General features: G+C 44.4%; 1 protein-coding gene across 1 annotated transcript in view; it reads right to left on the bottom strand.

Annotated features, from left to right (window-relative positions):
• Positions 1-20,474, bottom strand: part of Alk (ALK receptor tyrosine kinase) — a 703,407-nt gene that overhangs the window by 180,708 nt on the left and 502,225 nt on the right. Inside the window, exon 5 of the mRNA XM_060364669.1 lies at positions 4,549-4,676. Coding sequence (XP_060220652.1) covers positions 4,549-4,676 — 128 coding nt within the window. The remainder of the gene's footprint in view (positions 1-4,548; positions 4,677-20,474) is intronic.

Here is a 20,474-nt window from a genome sequence, read left to right as displayed (position 1 = left end):
ATACATCACTTTCCAAGGAAACTCTGGGTTTTTGCTCATTATACTTTCATACAGTGGAGGAGGCTGCCTAGATGCCTTCTGTCATCCTGCCAGTGGCGACCTTCCTTAGGAAGCAGCTAAGATCCAGATGGCTTCCAATCCAATTATCAGCTGTGACTGTGGGGGTAATGGCTTAATTCTCTGGTCCTCAATTTCCCCCATCCAAATAACAGACGTAATAACAATGGTACACAGCTTTCATCACTGGAGAGAGGATGAGGGAAACTAATAGAAGTGCATACACAGAGTGGGGCCTGGCTGGAGGAGGCACTAAATGAGCATTTACAGTGTGCACCGTATGAGCTCCTCAGAGTGGTGTGGATTCTGGTAAACCCATTTCAAGGAGCTGGTCCAGCTCGTTCTGTGTATGTGTGAGTCTCTCTAAAGCTGGAAGGCCTTGGGGAGTGGCCTTTTCTAGGTTGTCTGCCAATGAAAAGCTTGTTGAGAATGGGATAAGGGAGCCCATATCTGGGTGCCTTTGGAGGCTGATGTCCCTCCCAGTCACACTGAATGTATAAACTGCTCTTTCACTAGTTTTTCTGGGAAACACCAATTCCAAGCAATTTCTACTCACAGCTACCTTCTTTTGGAAGTAGTCCACTGCACTGGCCTGAAGCTATAAAACAAGATCAGCATTTATTAATCAATTGATTAAACAATCTGTCAACAGCATTTATATGACGTTTCCTATGTGCTTAGCACTGTGCTAACTGCTCCCTTGAGCAACCAATGAAATTAAGGACAATGTATTGAACCTTAAGTTAGAGTTCCCAAATGACAAATTGGGACATGACTGCTAGATTTAGAAGCAGAAATTGAAGATCTTCCAAGCAGAATTTCAGTAGCTATCAATCACATTTCCTAAGCAAGGAAGTCCAGCACAGTTCTCATATTATTTTCTGACATGGGAGAAGATAAGGAGGTGCCTACATCCCATCAAAAGGGCCACAAGGAACGGGAATACGGTGGTTTGCAGTGTGAGAAAGATGGATGATGGTCTTAGATGCTACATCTGTGCAGCGGTTCTAGGTAATATCCATGAATGGTCCTTGGTTGGAGTATCAGTCTCAGAAAATACCCTTGTGCCTTTTTTGATTTTGTTGCTCTCCTTGTGGAGCTCCTGTCTCTCCAGGTCTTAGAGAGACTACCTTGTTGATGCCCAAGTTCATATTAGTATATATAAAGGGTATAAGAAAAATAAGGCATGGGGCTTAAAAAAAATGAAGTCTAACAGGTAAATTCAAGAGTCGACAACACAGCCAGGTGGTAGTGGTACACACCTTTAATCCAAGCCCTGGGGAGGCAGAGGCAGGCAGATCTCTGAGTTGGAGGCCAGCCTACAGAGTAAGCTCCAGAACAACCAAGGCTACCCAGAGAAACCCTGTCTTGAAACAAACAAGCAAACAAACAAGAGTTGGCAATGTAGCACCTATGTGGGCACAGATAGACTACAAGGTGGCAGTAAGATCAATGTTCTGGTCAATTTGGTGTAAGGCTCAGAGGAGCAAGAAGGAGTCAAGAAAATTCTAAAGCATCTGGTAATAAATTAAAATTCAGCATCTGTACCGTCTACAAAGGCAAGAGAGTGTCAGAGATGAATCAATAGCTCTGTGATCCAATCAACTCTGGATCCAGTTTGGCTCAGTGATTTAGAGATTTTTGGCAAGTTTTTGAAACACCTGTGACTTTCAGTTTTCGTGCTTGTGAGATGAGAAATGTCCCTGCTCTATACCATCACTGTAAATCTTGTGGAAGACAGGAAGGAGGGTGGACACTTGGCCTTAGCGAATACACTGGTGAGTATTAACTGAGCATCTACTAAGTGTACGTACTGTAACAGATGTAAATATTTAAGGAAGAAACAGGTAAATAGGTAAGTCTTCCTGAAGACACCACAGATAGATACTGTCTTCGATGCAGGAAGAATTGCACCCATCATCTGCCAGCCTTCCCAGATGAGTTAAAAGAGTGCTTTTCTTCACCGGGGCCAAAACAGAGGTATACTGTTATTTAGCTGTGTTTCTCTTTATAACTTTATCTGTATCTCTTTATGAGGGGGATCAAGTTACAATTAGGTAATACACTGGATACCTTGCAGACCCATCTACAGCCCTGGCTAGCAGGTTTTTCAGCTCTACCCACCTCGTAAAGACACCATTTCTTTCCCCTTCTCTCCTTCATGACCTAGCCAAAGCCACGGCCCCAGAAAACACAAGTATTTGCCTATATCATGTAGGCTTTAAGAATGTACGAAAGCAAATCCTAAATCCCCTTGATCATAAACACATGACTGAGCTTTTAAGATGTCTCTTACGTTTGAAACTTGTCAACATCATTAGAATTTGCTCCATTATGGGGAGAAGACTGAAAGTGCTCAGAACATTCTGGCACCACGGTTCTCTGCCTTCTTTTCTCATAAATTCTATACCGGACCCATGGCGTGCCTTGGTAGCTAATGTGTTTTTGGTGAAAAAAAAAAAAAAGTGCAGAGATCAACTGTTTCCCCATGAAGACCATCTTGTTCTTAGATTTGGAATCTCCAGACCTAGAAACAGAAAGGTGGCTAGACCATAAGGCCCTCCACATCCTTCAGGTTTCCTGACCAAGAAGAGGCAGAAGGCAGTACCCTGTAGAGGAAACTTTCTGAATCACGAAAGATTACTGAAGCTTCTGCAAGGATGGAGAAACAGACAAGCTGTACAACAGATTCACTGCCATGCAACACAGGCCCCAGGGGAAGAAATTCCCCAGGTGATAGTGGCTTGCAAAGCAAGGGACGCAACACCCCTGTACTTGGCCAAAACTCTTGGTTTGAGAATGTAAAGAGTTTTTGCAGAGCCTGTCATATTGGCGGTATTTTTGTGCTGGGCCTGATATCCGGAACTTTTTTCCCAATTATCTTCTTTCTTAATGTTTTTCAAATAGGACTGTGTCACTTGTGAAAAATGACGCCTTTTTTGGGTGACATTTCTGTTAACTGGTTACATTGCAACAGAGGATGCCTTTTGAGTGAAACAGGCCCTTGAAATCTGAGAAGCCTGATGGTGTGTCCAGAGACCATCATGGATCCTTAAGTTCACAAGGGTGGAAACATTCTCACGCACACTCCGGGCTCAAACCACGTGCTCCCGTGTGTCGCCCCACGGCACAGGCTAACCACTATTCCCACTGTAACTAGTCCAGTCTACCACAGAGGGATGAGTTCCCTCGCCCTCACGTAGAAATCAGTTTTGACTAAAACAAGAACGGTAAAAACACTCACTTGTAAAGTGCTTGTAAAGCTATCAATGAATGGGGAGCATCTGAAAGAAGAGGGAGCCACTGTCCCACCTCACAAGCAAGAGGCACAAGGTTCAAATCCAGGCTTCTACACACAACAGATGACCCTCTGTTGCTCACAAACATTTTGCATCGAGAATTAAGGTCTAGAAGGGACCATAAGTTTCCTTCCTACTCATGCTCCATTCTTAGGATGCTCTGGTCACAGGTTCCTTAGGTGAGTGCCCTTCCGGGGAGCTCTGAGCAGAGACAGGGGCAGGAGCCACAGAGCAACCATGAGAGTGACTCCTTGAAAGCAGATCTGGGACGGAACAAAGGATGCTTCTAGTAGACTTCTGATGAACCAAGGGGTGCTCAGTCTCACCCAGCTATCGATAGTTTGTGTCCATCTCTTTTCAATTCAGACTTGAAACAGTGCTCAATTGAATATGCATACAAAATAGCAGGTTGCAAACCAGAATAGGAAAGGCAAACCCTACAGAGGGAAGAAGAAAAGCTCATCAAAGGCCTGCAGCAACCTGAGTACTATGGTGGAGGATTACAGTTGGTTAGGTTTCCTGGAAGCAAAGGTATATTAAAAAAATAAAATAAAATAAAAGCTTACCTTGAGGTAAAGTCACAATGTGGCATTTATGCAAAAGAAATTCAATGTCACAGTGGGCCTTGCCCATCAGGCTTGCACAAAAATAAGCTAAAGTTTCACATCTAACCATTTCCCGTGTTGTCTGTTAAGAGGAGCCCAGATAAAACCAATGCAAATACTTAGTTGTAAATTTTGCGTCCAGAAAAAGCCAAAGAGTGATGATAATTAAGTTAGAGGGAGGTTGAAGGGGTGTAGAGATGTAGGTGAAGCAAGATGACAGAATGTTGGTAACTGCTAAGCTGAGCTAAGGTTTCTAGATGGGGATTGGTGTATTATGCTATTTACTTGATATCCATTTATGCTTTGTTCACAATAAAATATATTTTAGTAGTAGGAAGCATTTGTCACCAAAGACATGAAGCTAACATATTGTCTAAGGAAGGCTGCATTCCACTTGATAAAGTTTTAAGATAAGTAGATACAACTTTATTCTGGAGTTCTTTGGAAATAGATTGCCTGGGCTATGGTGCACTGGTTAATGTTCAGAATCAGGCCCTAATCACTTCTTTGTATTCAAGCTACATACAATTATCGATATATTTGAGACAGGCTACAGAGGAGAGACAGGAAAAAGCAGATTCGGGTACCTTCACTGCAGTTCTTCAGGGCAAAGAAATCCACTGCAGACAAGCTCCGGTTTCCGCTGGAGATGTATTCCAGGGCCACTCGAAATGGGTTCTGTGGGCGCCCAATTCTTCCATGCAGCACTGTCCAGCTGGATGCGTCGGAAGGCAGAGGAGAAAAGCATAAGACAACAGCAATAAGAAGCTGGCCCTATGTGCAGAGAGGGACACTTCTCTGCCCTGAGTTTAGGTATCACATTCTTAGTGGGTACCAAGAGATGGAACCGGTAATGGTACCGAGGACAGGGACCATGAGAGCAATATATTAACATCTGTTCCATTCTTGCCCCACGAACTCAGAAAGCCCGTTCTCAAACTCACTGTTGGCAGTGGTGTTTCTAGACAACCGCAAATCTTTGAAGTAGTTCTGTAACTAGTCTCCTAGAGGAAGGACACCCATACGAGAGATCACCTGGCTGCAGAGCCAAGGAACGGCCTCTGAAAATTTACCGGCCTATTCATAATTATCTCTTTGAAACAACACTTGGTTTGGGTGTGTTATCTGCTTCCAAAGTCTCATAATCTTCAGGTTGGCTGTGCGGTTACTTATGGGAAGCTAGTGAGGACTATTTATTTACTGCAGCAAAATTAAAGTGCACTGACGCATGTACTTGGGAGTATAAGGTATCTAAGATTGACATGGACTTTGAGAAACAGTGAAAGCAGCAGGAGATGGAAGCAGGTTGGATGGGGAGCTCTGCATCGGCCCATGATCTCAGAGGCTGGTGCTGCCAGAGAGCGGAGGACCAGCTAAAGGAGGATTCTTACGCTGTGCTCATGTTATTAACCTCTTGGGAGAGCCTCCTGTCACTTACTGGAACATCCAATTTCCTTTTCAGCATTGACTCAGATATAATCACAGTACACACACACATATTTTATATATATGAATGAGGGAGAGAGGAGTAAGGGAAGTAGAGAATATATGTTCATTTATAATTGTATATTTAAACAATATTCTGTGATGAATGGAAATTACTTTAAAAACACTTTTATTGAGGTATAATTACTTTCACTGAAAATATATAATTTGATAAATGAAAGCATATAAATTAGAGGTTTTTGACTTGGGTATATAACAATGAGATCATATTACAATAGTCTATGTCTTTTCACTACCAGGTTGAGCTGAAGTATCATAAATGGCATAAATGGCAAGGAATTGGTGGGGGATGACTAACTTTTTTTCTTTTAACCCCTCACGCCAGAATATAAAGCGATGCTCACTGTCAAAATAATAAAATGAAACAAGTTAAACTTCCAGCAGTTCAGACAATTCAAATAACTGAAGGCGTCCACTGCCTGGAGATGGGCATCCTCACTACCTCAGTGTACAGCCTCAGCTGTCATTTTACACACCTGGCACCACTCTACCTGCCTGTGACTGTCCGTTCCCACTCCATGCACGCCTGAGGGCGATAAGCACATAAGTGATGTTATCATTCGCCGATTGCATTTTTAAGGAAGTGGGCATCACTTCTGCTTTCTTCTCTGTCGTGATGGTGTGAAGCTACCCTGTGCAGTTGCCTAAATGGCTGCCATCAAGGTCAGAGCGTATTCTCCATCCGCCCTAGTGAGGCTGAGGGTCCGTTTCTGCTTTACTTACTAATAGCCTACTCTGCCCCTTCTTTCATGCCTTTGCTTTTTCTTTTACATGTGTGTCTGTGTCTCTGTGTGTCTGTGTGGATGCATGTAGGGGCATATAGGTGTGTGTGTTTAGGTCAGAGGTCGACACTGGGCATGCTCCTTTTTTCTTTTTTTTAATTAAATTTTTATTTTTTAATATTAGTTAATTTATTAACTTTGTATCCCAGTTATAGCCCACTTGCTCATTCCTTCCCAATCCCACCCTCCCTCCCTCCCTCATCTCCTCCATGCCCCTTTCCAAGTCCACTGATAGGGAGGTCCTCCTTCCCTTCCATCTGACCCTAGTTTATCAGGTATCTTCAGGACTGGCTGCAAAATCCTCTTCTGTGGCCTAGCAAGGCTGCTCCTCCCTTGGGGGGCAGTGGGGAGGTCAAAGAGCCAGCCATTGAATTCATGTCAGAAATAGTCCCTGTTCCCCTTACTAGGGAACACACTTGGATACTGAGCTACCATGGGCTACATCTGTAAAGCAAAAGACACTGTCATCAGAATAAAACGACAGCCTACGAACTGGGAAGGGATCTTCACCAACCCTATATCTGACAGAGGGCTGATATACAGAATCTACAAAGAACTAAAGAAGTTAAAAAGCAATAAATCAAGCAATCCAATTAAAAAATGGGGTATAGAGCTAAACAGAGAATTCTCTGTAGAGGAATATAAAATGGCAGAGAAATACTTAAAGAGATGTTCAACGTCCTTAGCCATCAGAGAGATGCAAATCAAAACAACCCTGAGATTTCATCTTACACCCATCAGAATGGCTAAGATCAAAAACTCAAGTGACAACACATGCTGGGCATCTTCCTTAAACATGCTTTACCTTACTTCTTTTTTCTTTTTGAAATTTTTATTTTATATATATATATTAATTACAGTTTATTCATTTTGTATCTCAGCTGTAGTCCCTCTCTCATTCCCTTCCCATCCCACCCTCCCTCCCTCAGCTCCTCCCATGCCCCTCTCCAAGTCCACTGATAGGGGAGGTCCTCCTCCCCTTCCATCTGACCCTAGATTATCAGGTCTGATCAGGACTGGTTGCATTGTTTTCCTCTGTGGCCTGGCAAGGCTGTTCCCCCCTCAGAGGGAGGTGATCAAAGAGCCAACCACTGAGTTCATGTCAGAGACAGTCCCTGTTCCTCTTACTAGGGAACCCACTTGGACACTGAGCGGCCCTGGGCTACATCCGAGCAGGGGTTCTAGGTAATATCCATTAATGGTCCTTGGTTGGGGTATCAGTCTCAGGAAAGAACCCTGTGCCCAGATTTTTTGGTTCTGTTGCTCTCCTTGTGGAGCTTCTGTTACCGCCAGGTCTTTCTATCTCCCCTTCTTTCATAAGATTCCTTGCAAAGTTTGGCTATGAGTCTCAGCTTTGATACCCTGCTGGGTGGAGTCTTTGAGAGGCCCTCTGTGGTAGGCTCCTGTCCTGTTCCCTGTTTTCTCCCTCTTCCGATGTTCATCCCGTTTGCCTTTCTGAATGAGGATTGATCATCTTACCCAATGTCCTCCTTCTTGATTAACTTCCTTAGGTGTACAGATTTTAGTATGATTATCCTATATTATATGTCTAATATCCATTTATAAGTGAGTATATACCATGTGTGTCTTTCCACTTCTGGGATACCTCACTCAGGATGATCTTTTCTAGATCCCACCATTTGACTGCAAATTTCATGATTTCCTTGTTTTAAATTGCTGGGTAGTGTTCCATTGTGTAAATGTACCCCAATTTCTGTATCCACTCCTCAATTGAGGGACACCTTACTCCTTAAGACAGGGCTTGTCACTGAACCTAGACTTGGGCTAGATTGGCAGGGCAGATGTGTGTCTCACCCTAAGAGCCGAAGTTGCACACTAGTGCCACACCCAGCTTTTATCCAAATGCAGGCCCTTAGATTTCCATAGGAGGCATTTTGCCAGCTGAGCCATTCCCCAGCCCTGCGATGGTTCACTTTTGGTGATAACAGTATTGCTTAAGGCACCATTGACCCTTCTCAGAGATGTTTCCCAAGTGGCAGTTTTATGTCTTGGGTTCCTACTAGGCAGGGTTGTGGGGCATGAAGTGGATGTCTGCTGAATGAAGTGGGGACTTTGGTTCCATCTCTATGCTTTTCTGTAGTTAATTCAGATTGCTAGAGTTGAGTCTTCAGCCATTTAATAAAAGTGTATTAAGTTTCCCCACAATAGATGCTGTAGAAGCGATTATTGCTGCTGTAAAGCTTGTTCTCAGTTACGGTACCCAGCAGGGTTTCCATCCCAAATAAAACTGGTGCAATTGAATAAGGAAAAGGAGGCTTTTCAGTTTAAATGTAGAACTGTCAAAAGAAGAAATATTTGAAAAGAAAATGTAACAAGGAGTTCTTAAGGAAAAGAAAAACAAATGAGCAGAGAATGCAGAATTTGTCATGTTTTTCTGAAGCATAAAGGGTTATAGTTTTAAGGAAACGTGGTCTTGAAAGGTGTGAGTATTCTCGTATTCTACCCAGATCTCGGCTCTCCGTTCTGAGGAATGATGGATTTTAATTCCAGGTACACAGTGGCCCTTGACAATGATTTCCATTTCGGTATTGGCGCTCGCCCTCTGGATAAATGTGTCAGGAGTTTTAGGAATTAGTTTCTGAGTTACAGATGCAATAACTTTTGCCTGAAATTCTCTGGCCTCTCATAGTTTACTGCCGAAACTTTAATAACTTTCAGAGTAGTTGCCAAACATGTACTTTATATCCAGGGAAGCTGGGACTGGGAAAGGGCAAGCTTGTACCTAGGGTCAGATTTGTTTAAGAGACAGCCCACAAGCCCAGTGAAAACCAGATCTGCGCTCTCTACTCTCCCTGCTCCATCTTCTTCGCCCACTTCCCAGCTGTCCGAAAACTGGCTCACGATAGCCCTACTTTCCGTGTTTTGACTGTTGGCAACTCAATTTATGCTCAAAAGAGAAAGGCTGTATTCTGACCTAGAACTTTCTAGAAACAGATGTGCAACTGTATCCATGTGCTGGGGATTGGTGACATTCTAGCATGGGTGCTACAATCAATCAATATGACAGTGTGGGCGTCCACCTGGACTTCAGGAAACCAGAAGGATTGCATGGACAGCCTGTCACAATCCATTATCTCCTACACGTCTCTCTGGAGCTCTCTAGTTCCCCATTCTGCCTCTGCCTCTCATTTTCTTGATGACTTTGTATGAGCCACTTTTCTGAAAATGTCTAAAATTTTGCATGTTTTTCTAACATGCATTTTATTCTCAAGCAGAGAAAGTGTCTCTAATTTTGCATGGCTTATTTGTTGTTGCTGTTGAGGAAAACCTTGAGTATAGACTTTTGCTTAGTGATTGCAACATGATAAATAAATTAGGAGCTATCAAAGTAACCTCTAAATCAATCAATCAATCAAATAAACAAACCAAAAAAAAAATCCAGGAGGGTTGTTTTGAATACCAAGGTCTATTTCTAACCTGGCAGAGAGAAGTTTTTGATTCTGGACTTGGGCTTTGCTTTGACTTGGACATTTTTTCATACCTCCTTATGTTTAAGTTTCTTCATTAGCAAAATGTAGCCATTGAGATGAAAGTTCCCTATGAGAGTCTTAATTGACTGGTGTTATACATTTTCAGCATTTTACAGGACATCTAGTGATACATTTTAAGAAAACCCTGGAAGCTGCAACTAACAAATGATATCTCATAGAATTTGGGTAAAAGTGATCAGTCTTCAATCACAGATCTAGTTACACAAAGAGGCTCTGTCTTACTCTTTCAGAGAATGGAGACTTGATAAAGGTCATACTTTGAGTTTGTCACAAATAAAATATGGTTTTGCTTCCTGAGAATCAGAGACAACATTGCCTATGGATCGATCTGCCCAGTCACTTGCATTTCCATCACTAAGATCACAGAGACAGGGAAGGGTGTATGTATTTGGTATTGCTAGAGGGACCACTGGCAGGCTTTTTTAGAGAATAGACACTGGGCAGGCAGTGGGATGAGAAGTTCATAGAAAAAATACTAAAAAGATCTGATATAAAAATTAAAGGACTTTCTTGGGTTCCCAATGCTCTCAACCAGTCCATACATTAAAGAAAACTGGCACCATCTGCTGTAGGCAAGTTGCTGATGAGACTGAAGGGTTGGCAGCCATGATTTCAGAATGTGAAGGCACCAATTCCCTTTAGTCCCTGAATGGAGGAACATTTTATGGTAGCTTGTGAGGGCCGTGGATGGTGTTGACAAGACAAAGAATGTGCCTTCTTTGCTTTTGTGCAGTGTCCCAGTGTGCATGACAACAACATCAGGCTGCCTCAAAAGAGGCAGCTCTCAAATCCTCGAACAAGCTTTTCATAGGAAATGAGATGGTTTTTGACTGCTGCAATGTGGGAAGTGGGGCTTAGACTCAGTTCTCAACTTCACAGCCTATTACTACTTATGCCACCTTTAGTGATTTAATTTCTATGGGTTTCACTTTCCTAACTTTTAAGATATGGGTCATACAAATGAATTCAGGGTCATCTTGGGATATTGAGCAAGACCCCATCTCAACCAACCAACCAACTAACCAACCACCCACCGAACTAACCAGTCAACCAATTAACCACTTAACCAACCATCCATCCATTCATCCATCCATCCATCCATCCATCCATACATCCATCCATCCATCCATCCATACATCCATCCATCCCTCCCTCCAACCAACAATCCAATTAATCCATCTGCCCCATATAACCAACTTAAGGTGTAGGCCATGCTTGCTAGATTTTACTGAACATCTGTGAGAAAGCCTCAGACAAAGTAGCAAGATAAGTTCTTATCACACAGTAGGTCCTCAGCAAGGGATTTATTCTTACAGAAGACCTCAGCTTTCTCTTTCTCTATGGAATCATACTGGTCCAGGTAAACATTCAGAGCTCAACTTCTTAATGATATGCAAGGGTGTTAGGTAGGATGGTAGATAAAAGAGGGTGAGGCAAGCACTTAGCATTTATGAATTCATACTCACTGACTTGTCTAAAAAAGAAAAATGAAAGTGGGTCTTCACAGGGCAAACACAACTCTAAAAAATTATGTCAGAACATCCCTACAAGAAGACATGTTATTTTTAGGTTGTGATTCCCAGACCAACCATTTTCTCAGAACTGAACAAAAGGTCCCTCCACATTTCAGATAAACCTCTCTTTTATCTCTGTAGTTTCCTGCAACCCAGAAGAAGATTCTTGCTGCCTACTTCACACTTAAATTTGTTGAGGTACCACCCATACTTCAGGTCTTATGGGTGCATTGCTACATATTAAAGGTTTTATTATTATTATTGGGCTACTAAGAGTTTAGAATTTATCTTGAATTTGAGTAGCTTACATACTGTTGAGAACAAAATATATATGAAAGTTTATAATGAGCCACAAGGCATGGAGTTGAGGGAGTAGTGTACAGGTGCCAGGCGTTACATGGTGGGCAAAGTGACAACTCCACTGGCTGCTGATCATAACAGGAATCACTTGAGGCTGGGTTGTGAAAACGAGGCAGCGATTGGGGGATGGTGAATGGCGAATGCAGACTAGCCTGAATACCCAGGCAGAAGCTGAACACAGAGAATATGTTCTGAATGCACAGTGGTCCCGTCTGGTGAGAGGAAATATTTTTCTTCAAACTCCACAGAGGGGGGTGGTGATCCATGTGTCTCACTTCCCTGCCTTCTCACTGACTGGTGAGACGATGGATCCTTCACCATTGTGTCTTAAGTAACATGGATGCTCAGCCAATATTTGCTGAAGGAGAGGAGAAACAATCGAACATATTTCTATTAAACCTGACAATATTCTGACATTCTTGGGCGGGAATTATGTGGTAGTGGAGCTGAGTGAATCTAAAAATTCATGTCCACTCACTAACAATAACCATCACCTGTCTGGGTGATAATGATGAGGGGGCACCAAAGGATGGAGGGTAATGGGGCAGGGCGATGTAGGGAGGGGTCAGGACATAAGAGCACATGGTTCATCAAGTAACCCACAGTAGCTGCATTTGCTGAGAGCCAATAAGAAGGAATCAGAGAATTATACAATTCTACCTGGGGGCACTTCCCGAGTTCTCAAAGAGGAAAAACATCTCATCCTGTGCACTAATGCTCTCTACCTTCCAGGTCGAGTCAACATATCCGTTACCTGCAGCAGCCACACTAGTCTCAGTGGCAGCACCGATATGAGGATAAACAATGCCATTAGCATCCGTTGAAAGTCGCAGCTCCGACACACGTGGTAGTGTAATTCAGTCTCTAAGAACATCGTCTTATCTGCCCTTCTAAACTCCGTGAGGTTAAAACAGTCTACCCAGATCTTTATTTCAATCTCTAGCCCTGGAAAATAAGGCTGGGGGAGCGACGCTTTAAGACACAGCCATCTTCGTGTTCTGCACTGGCCCCGAGAGCGGTGCTGTTAGGTGGTAACGAGCCCTCTGGCTGGGAGAGACAAGGTTACGAACTGGGTTGGGAAGGGCAAAAGTAGTATGAATCAGACCAGTAGCTGAACCTCCATCACACAGGCCGCGGGGGTGTGGGGGTGCTTACGGTTATGAAGGGCAACCCTGTCACAGTCCAGACTGCAGTGCTGACGTTCTTCTACGGGGTCTTTGCTCAGACCCTCTCTTTGACAAGGGTTCAGCTCAGTTTGAACGTGTGAAGACGTGAAGGAAACAAGGAGCTGAGCCAGTGGGAGCTTGTCTAGACCAATACGGGAGGAAAGGACACCAGCTGAAGCTCTTCCCTCATCTCATCCGACCGGAAATACACACATACATTTCAGTTTTTCCTTAAAATATACTCCGTGATCATTTTGTAGCGAGTAAAAACTATTCAGCACAACTTAATATTTTTCCCCTTAAGTCAGCTTGGATTAGAGAATTGGGATGCAAGGAGGAAAATGTCCGATCAGTGTATGGTCTAGTATGAAGTCTTCTATTGCTTACTTGTTTTCTCTAGTAATATCATGGGTGTGGCATGAGGTCTTTCATCTAAGCAGCCTTAGTTTTGTTATTTGCTTGTTCTTTGCTATGTCCGAGAACTTAGATGAGGGAGCTGAGGCAATGGCTCAATTGATAAAGTGCTTGTCTGAGGACCTGAGTTTGGATCTCCAGCACCCACATAAAAGCAAGGGGCTGTGGTGTCTGTGTGTAACCTTAGTGCTGGGGGTAGAGAAATTGGAGATCTATGGATCCCTGAAGCTTACTGGAAGGCCAGGCCAAATCAGCAAGTGAGAGAAGCTGTCTCCAAAAATAAAGTGGAGAGCAGCTGAGGAAGACATATGAAATTGACTTCTGATCTCCATATACATAAGCACATGTATACATGCACCTGAAATATGTATGTGCACACATTCATAACACACACACACACACACACACACACACACACACAGAGAGAGAGAGAGAGAGAGAGAGAGAGAGAGAGAGAGAGAGAGAGAAGAAAGGTAGAGGAGAGAAGAAAAAGACCCCTTGGGCTTCTTGGCCTCTTTTAGTTTCTTTTAATTATTTTTGCCTCCTTCCTCCCTTCTAGCCCTGCCTCTGTCCCTTCTTATTTCTCTTCCTCTTCCCTTTCTTTCTTCCCTTTCTTCTCTTCTTTTTCTCTCTTCTTGTCCCTTCTCTCTTTTCTTCTCTCCTCTCCCTTTCTTCCCTCCTTCATACGCTTTCTATTCCCTACCATTCTTTGAGAAAAATATATTGCTTAGAACAAAAACTTTGGAGCCAGCCTTTCTGATTTATAATCTCATTTCTGTCTCTTACTGGCCATATGACCTCAGGGCAGCTACCCAACCTCTCTGCTTTTGAATTTCCTAGTTGCAATTGTAAGGGAAATTTGTAATAAAAGTTTTCTTACCTGGTCACCATGTGAGCAATCTGCCTGTCAGATTAGCACATATCACTTCTGCATTCAGCGAAAGTCCCCTGAATGCTACATGCAAAGTTACTAATGTTTAAGTAGTTGTCAGGACCCAGCCCTCCCACCTCTGCTCACATCACTTGAGTTATACCCACTGAGCATCACTTATATCTATCCAGACCTGTTGAAACTTGCTCATGCAGGTTAACTCATTAAGCTGGTGCAACAGACAGTGGAAAACTTTGGAAATACTGGCTAAGTCACTACAAATATTGCTGTCAAATTAGGTCTGAATAGAATAACAGAAAAGATCAGAGGGAAATGCTTAAACTCCAGAGATCTTCAAAAGTGCTTTAAAATGGTTTCCTCTTTGGAGAAACCGAGGCTGAGCATAACAGATGAAAGAAGGGGCCCCTAATGTGACTGATGGGAAAAATAATATGGAGCTCTAGTCACGGAATACCCTGGAAGCGAAGGCCTTGCACCAAACAGTGGGGCTATTAGCATGCATTTGTTCCTTATTAACTGAAATAAGACATTTCAGGTTGAAGGCTGATTCCTAAGCAAGTATGCATCTCCATCTCATGATCTAGAAGCAGCTCTCCTATACCGTGATTTGTACAAAGCTGTACATAAAAGATTCAGAAATGAGTCTTCCCTTAACTAGAAATGAAGGGATGATGACCACCCAGACAAAACAAATGGGGGAGAGAAAATGTCAGGCCGAGAATAGTGGCCCTGATCCTGAAGCCCTTCTTCCTCTGAATTTTGAATTAGGTTTCAAACAGGCCTGTATCCTTCAGGTCCTTCTGCATCTGTTGATGCTCCCATGGGGGCTGCAGGCCTGGGCGAGGCTCAGCTGGATTTGGGGCTGGAGTGTGAGAGGACAATGGGTCGTTCTGCACTGGTATCTTAGAAATGACAGAGCAAGAAGGACCCATAAAGGTTCCCACTTTACAAAAGCAAGCAACAATCTTTCTGGCAGGGTGGGTGGTAGATTTTCTTGATTAGAGTCATGTGTGATCATCTTCTTTTGCTTTTTGAATTCCTTCTCCAAGGGGGTGTGGCCATGCCATCCAGCTGTGGCCAGTGGGAACCTGCTCTTTAACACCATGAATTCTTTTCAAGTGTAAACCAGATCAGTTCTGGTTCCTGCAGTTTGCTTTCATATATGGAAAGAGATGAAGACAGCCTTGAAATATCAAGTGTCATTTCTGTAGATTCCCTCCATCAGTATAGTTTTCCTCTGTCTTGAACCCTGAGTCCTGAGTGGGGTCATAGCTGAAGCAGCCATTCTGGGCCATCACCTCACCACCTCACCACCTCGCAGCTCTTTTCCCAGGATTCCCAGCTTCAGAACGGTATTGCTGCATGCTTTGTGAACACTCAGAAGCCCAGCTTGCTCCCCAGAGAGGCAGCCTAAATGTCATTCGATGTGTTAACAGATTGATTGGTCTGAGAAAGAATTCAAGCCCCTGAGCCAAACAAAATGCTGATGCCTTGGCCAGAGGATCCATGTCAGTCATAAATCTCTGGCCGAGTCAAGCCAGCGTACTGAAACTTTATATGGTAGGCGGGCCTGGCTATGAACTGTGGTTCCCACAGGCAAAATCTGGCACTGGAATCAGTGGTCAGCCATGGAAGGGCAAGGGGTCTGGAGGATATTAGGAAAGAGGAGCCTGCAGACTTGTACTGAACCATCCGAACTGATGTTGCATTTTGCAAGCTGTGCCCATTCTGCTCCTTTGATGGGATGGCCTCTAGGAATGCAGAGACAGTTGACACCAGCTTTGATAAACAGAAGGGGCCTTGAGCCCCTTGGTGCTGTGACGAGGTCTACTACACAGAACAGATGATAAGTATCACAGACAATGATGTCACAGCAGGGCTGAGAGGTTCCAAGTCTGGCTTTTGAGTTTTGGCTGTTACCACGTCTAATCCTCTTAGTAGCCCAGCTCCATCGTAAAATGAGCTGTTTTCCAAAGGCTGACCCGGAAGGCTACATAAGCCTCTACTCTGCAGCCATTTTATAACCAGCATCTGGGAAACTCTTGAAACTCAGACATAACCAGGGCTCTCCAGTCCTTAGTCCTTCCTGTCCATGGCTTCCTGCACACGTCAAGGAGGTAGCTTTATGCCTCTGTCCTTCCTGCCAGTGTTGTTCTCTGTATCTAAAGTCCCCTTTCTACCGTTTTGCCTACTGAGTTGCTCTTCATTTACCAAGGCTAACCCTGATGTCATGGTAGGCATACAGTTCCCAGGCTGGACCAGGTAACTGTTAGAAGGAAAAGTGGCAGGAGGAGCTGAATTCCACCTGGAAATCTTGGAAATGCTTCTTGAAGGTGGTGACATTTGTAATGATGGCCTGATTTGTCTCTTTAGAGAGGGCAGGAAAGGTGGTGCTATTTGTTGAATTGTGTCCCAGTGCCTCCAGTACTGATTGAAGTCTTGAAATCACCTGCTCCCTCTGGAGCCTTAAAGCCCAAAGCAAACCCTTCTTTCAATAAGTTGCTTTCGTCGATGGCATTTTATCATAGCAACAGAGAGGCAGCTGGCACACTCTAAGCAGCACACTGCGTTTCCCTACGCGCTTGCCTCTGGTTCTCAGGTGAACCGAATCCAAGGGAGGCTCCTGTGTACAGTGACCTCAGGAGGCCCTTGCTCGTGACTGACAAGTAGGGCATGAGTGTCAGTCACTCTTCTCCTTACTGCGATGAAAACAACTGAAGAGAGCACAGCCTTCTGCCAGCTCACAGGTCCGGGACGTGGTGCATCACGGTAGAGGAAACCAAGGGAAATGAACGACCAGCTGGTCACAGTGTGTCCCAGGCAGGAAGCAGATCATACAGAACGGCAGTGCTTAGCTACCATCTTTCTCCTTTTCTGTCAGGTCTGAGACTCTGGCCCTTCAGAATGGCTCTGTCGATGTATTTACAGTGGATTTCCCCACCTCAATTAACCTCCTCCCAAAAATTTCTCACCACCATGCCCAGAGACTTGTCACCTACTTACTTTAGAGCCTGTTAACGTGACAACCAAACTTACCCACTCCACTCAGGCGCCACTGGTTCCTTAGACTTACGTAGGAGCTCACACCTTTAAGCTATGCTTGAAGCAACCAGTGGAGTGTGGGCTTTAGGTTTCTAGGGTGTGATCCAAGTAGGAGATTTCTGTAGAGCAGCAAACAACTGCCTGAGATTGCGATTTACCTAGGAGTCAGTTTCTGGGCTGAAACTGCCTCCACCAATTTTCATCTGACTTCAGATTAACTCAAAATATGACCTGAGACTTTTAAGAAATGCGGAGCCTGTACTACAAGAGAAGGCACTTGAGGGAGGAGCAGAGCTAGGCTGGCTTAGGTGGGTATGCTCAGGCACAAGGCCACTTCACTTTCCATCTTCTGAGTGCAAGAGGACTTTGAGTACTCACAGTAAGAAATCTCTGAACATTCAGTATCTTTTGACCCTGGACCTGACCTTGGAAGCCAGAACTTGCTATTTTACAGAAGGAGCTAGCTTCTGGGTTTTGGCTGGGTCAGTCCTTCAGCTTGGAAAAAAACCACCCGTGAAATGGCGTATCCTATCTTCCTCCACTTGCTTCCCACAAGATGTACGCAGAATGTATGATACTGCTTAGATACTCACTGCCTATAAATGTCACGACTGCAGCCACCGGGCTGGCAATGCAGCATTGTGAATAAAAACCTAAGCAGAAAACGCCAAAGAGCCCATGGTAAGTGGCTTCCGAGGGTGAAGTTGCCATGAGGTCTACAGTGTTTTCGAAAGTACAGCCTGGGAGCTTCCTGTGTCCAGAGCTGACTCTTATTCGGGAGATAAAAGAGATACAGTTGTAGAAGGGGACCGGAGGACCAGGGTGGAGCCTGAATGAGTGTTCCCACACACTCTTGTCAGCATGGTGTTAAGTAGTAAAGTGTAATATCTTATATTAATAAGTGTAGGCAGCCATGTTGGCAGTGCCCCAGTGACCCATCTTGCATGCCCTGGGGCAACTGCACTCCATCTGAAGATGCCCTACCCTACCCATTGCCAAGGAATCCAGATTCTTGGGAGAGGTAGATGATCTTCTTTTTGGGTCCATTCCATTACTCACCCAGGCTGTCTTTTCCTCTTGGCTATATCTACCCTATGGTGGGACTGGCTCCTTAATAGATGCCCCCTCTGAGACTTGTTTTTCTCCTTTCTCTCATTAGTCTCTCCTTCCCCACCCCAATATAATACAATGTATCCCATCATACTTGCTTCCCATTCCTTCCAGGTCCACTCTTCCACCCTTGTACCCCTTCCCCAAAAAGAAAGAAAGAAAAATAATAAACAGAAAAAAACCCCATCAAGTCCAATTTGTCTTTCCACGATAATCACTGGAGCATGGTTGAACTCCCAGTGGCCAGCTCCTTAAGGATAACTAAGTCCATCTACACCTCTCTGCCAGAAGCCTATGAAGAGCTACACTTCAGCATCTTTGTCACAATATTTAAGGACTCTTTGTAATGGCTTCCTGTCTGGACTCTTTTTGTGGGGGAGGGTTTAGTCTCTTTAGTGGCTCCCTCTTTTCTGGATCCTGATCTCTGTCCCTCAACCAGCTCACTGTCTCCCAGCAGATGTTTTGGGCCTATGATTCAGCCTTCTTAGTAATCTGGAGCTACACATTTCCGCCGCACAAATTGCTGACACCAGATACAAAGCACCTAGCGCGTCTTGGTGGTGGTGTTGCTAGCTAGTCCCACCCTTAGCATCCTGTGTGCGCCCCTTTCGATGCACCGTGAACAGCTTGCTCTCTGGGGAGCAAAGCAACAGCTTGCTTTCTGCTCCTGTATGCCAAGGCAGCCCATAGCAGGCTGTTGCTATGTCCGTACCCTTTCCTGTCCTTGGTGCCTGTGTGGTGTGAAGTCCCTTTCCAATATCCCATAGTTTCCTCAGGAAGTACCTGCTTCCCTCATCTCAAGACACCACAGTGAGGTGTCTCTGCCCTCCCACCCCAGGCTCTAGCATCATAGTCCTTTATTATTTCCCATGACTTCTGGTATGCATCTGCATGCTCACAGGCGTGTACAGCTTTCACAACAAGCATGTATATCCTAATCCATCTGTTTATTGCTTCCTATAAGACGTTGGGAGTGTGGAGGTGGATGGGAGCATGTTCTCCAAACAGAACCACTGGAGAAGACAAGCCTTTCCTGGGAATCCAGCATAGACCTGGTGTCTTCTACCTACATGGCCGTAGCTTCCATGTTGGTCTCCAAATGGAGGTGACACAAGTTGAGTACTCAGACTGCCCATGTCCCAGGAGGCCTCTGTGTAGAAATAATTGAAGCCTTTTAACTGAGGTGTCTAAGAGAACGATTAAAAGGGAATTGCAATTATTGAGCCCAGAGGTAAAATTTCAGAACTGGCCCATAAATCCTGGCCTGACATGAAATTTAAAACTCCCCAATGGTCTTCAGTGCCATATTAAAAGGGTTTTAATGCTAAGAAGTAGAAATAATGAATGATAATCAGGGTATTGTCTCTGAGTGCAGGAGCAGCTGTGGGGGCCAGGATGATGGAGCAGTGCAGGTTGGCATCAGGTTGTGTTCTGACATCATTCACTACACAAGAGACCAGTGAAGGAGGGAGAGGTGGACTCGGTAGGTGGAAGCCTGGTGACAGGCTGGCTGAACTATTCCCCAGTGAACTCTAAGCCCGAGTTCTGTCAAAATCCAGAGGCACAGTCTGTGGCTGGTACCTGGTACCCTGGGAGCAGGGTAAAGGACTCAGAGTCTGTGGGTATCGGATTCTTTTGACCCATGACATCTTGTGAATTTCTGGAGGTCAGCCTCCTTGGAGACTTGCGGACACTCGTGGAGAAGCAGTTTCTCCTGAGGGAAAATCCAAACTCAAAAGTCGGCTCCTTCACTGGTGAGGTGGCTTGGGACAAATCGCCTCCATCTCCTAGCGCCTGGTACCACTATTGTATTAGTTCTATGTGCCTAGGAAAGACTGACAAGGCAGGATAACCAGGGGAGTGCATTGAAAGCACGGATGATAACACATTTCTATTGTTTTTACATCCATTTTTTTTTAAATTTAGGTGTAGCCATTCTCCCATGGGTATATTTAACCTCTTTTTCTTTAGAGTTTCCTGGCAAAATCTAACTAGATGAATTCTTGAAGCTCCTGGGTGCTAGGATGATGGTCTGACCAGTGCAGAAAATGCTCAGACTGTTTCTCTCTGGGATTTGGACTCTGTGCCTGCAGGCTCTTACAGCATTATCATTCCCAGCAGCCTCAACCCACCACCGCTTTATATCACATGGGAACGTTTAAAATCTCTCTCCTCTCTGCCCCCTAACTGTTTCCATACCAACAGCTACCAAGCT

Source organism: Meriones unguiculatus, chromosome 1 (genome assembly GCF_030254825.1).
Source record: "Meriones unguiculatus strain TT.TT164.6M chromosome 1, Bangor_MerUng_6.1, whole genome shotgun sequence".
NCBI classification, from domain to species: Eukaryota; Metazoa; Chordata; class Mammalia; order Rodentia; family Muridae; genus Meriones; species Meriones unguiculatus.
Note: the sequence above shows the minus strand (reverse complement) of the source record. Positions and strands in the feature narration are given on the sequence as shown.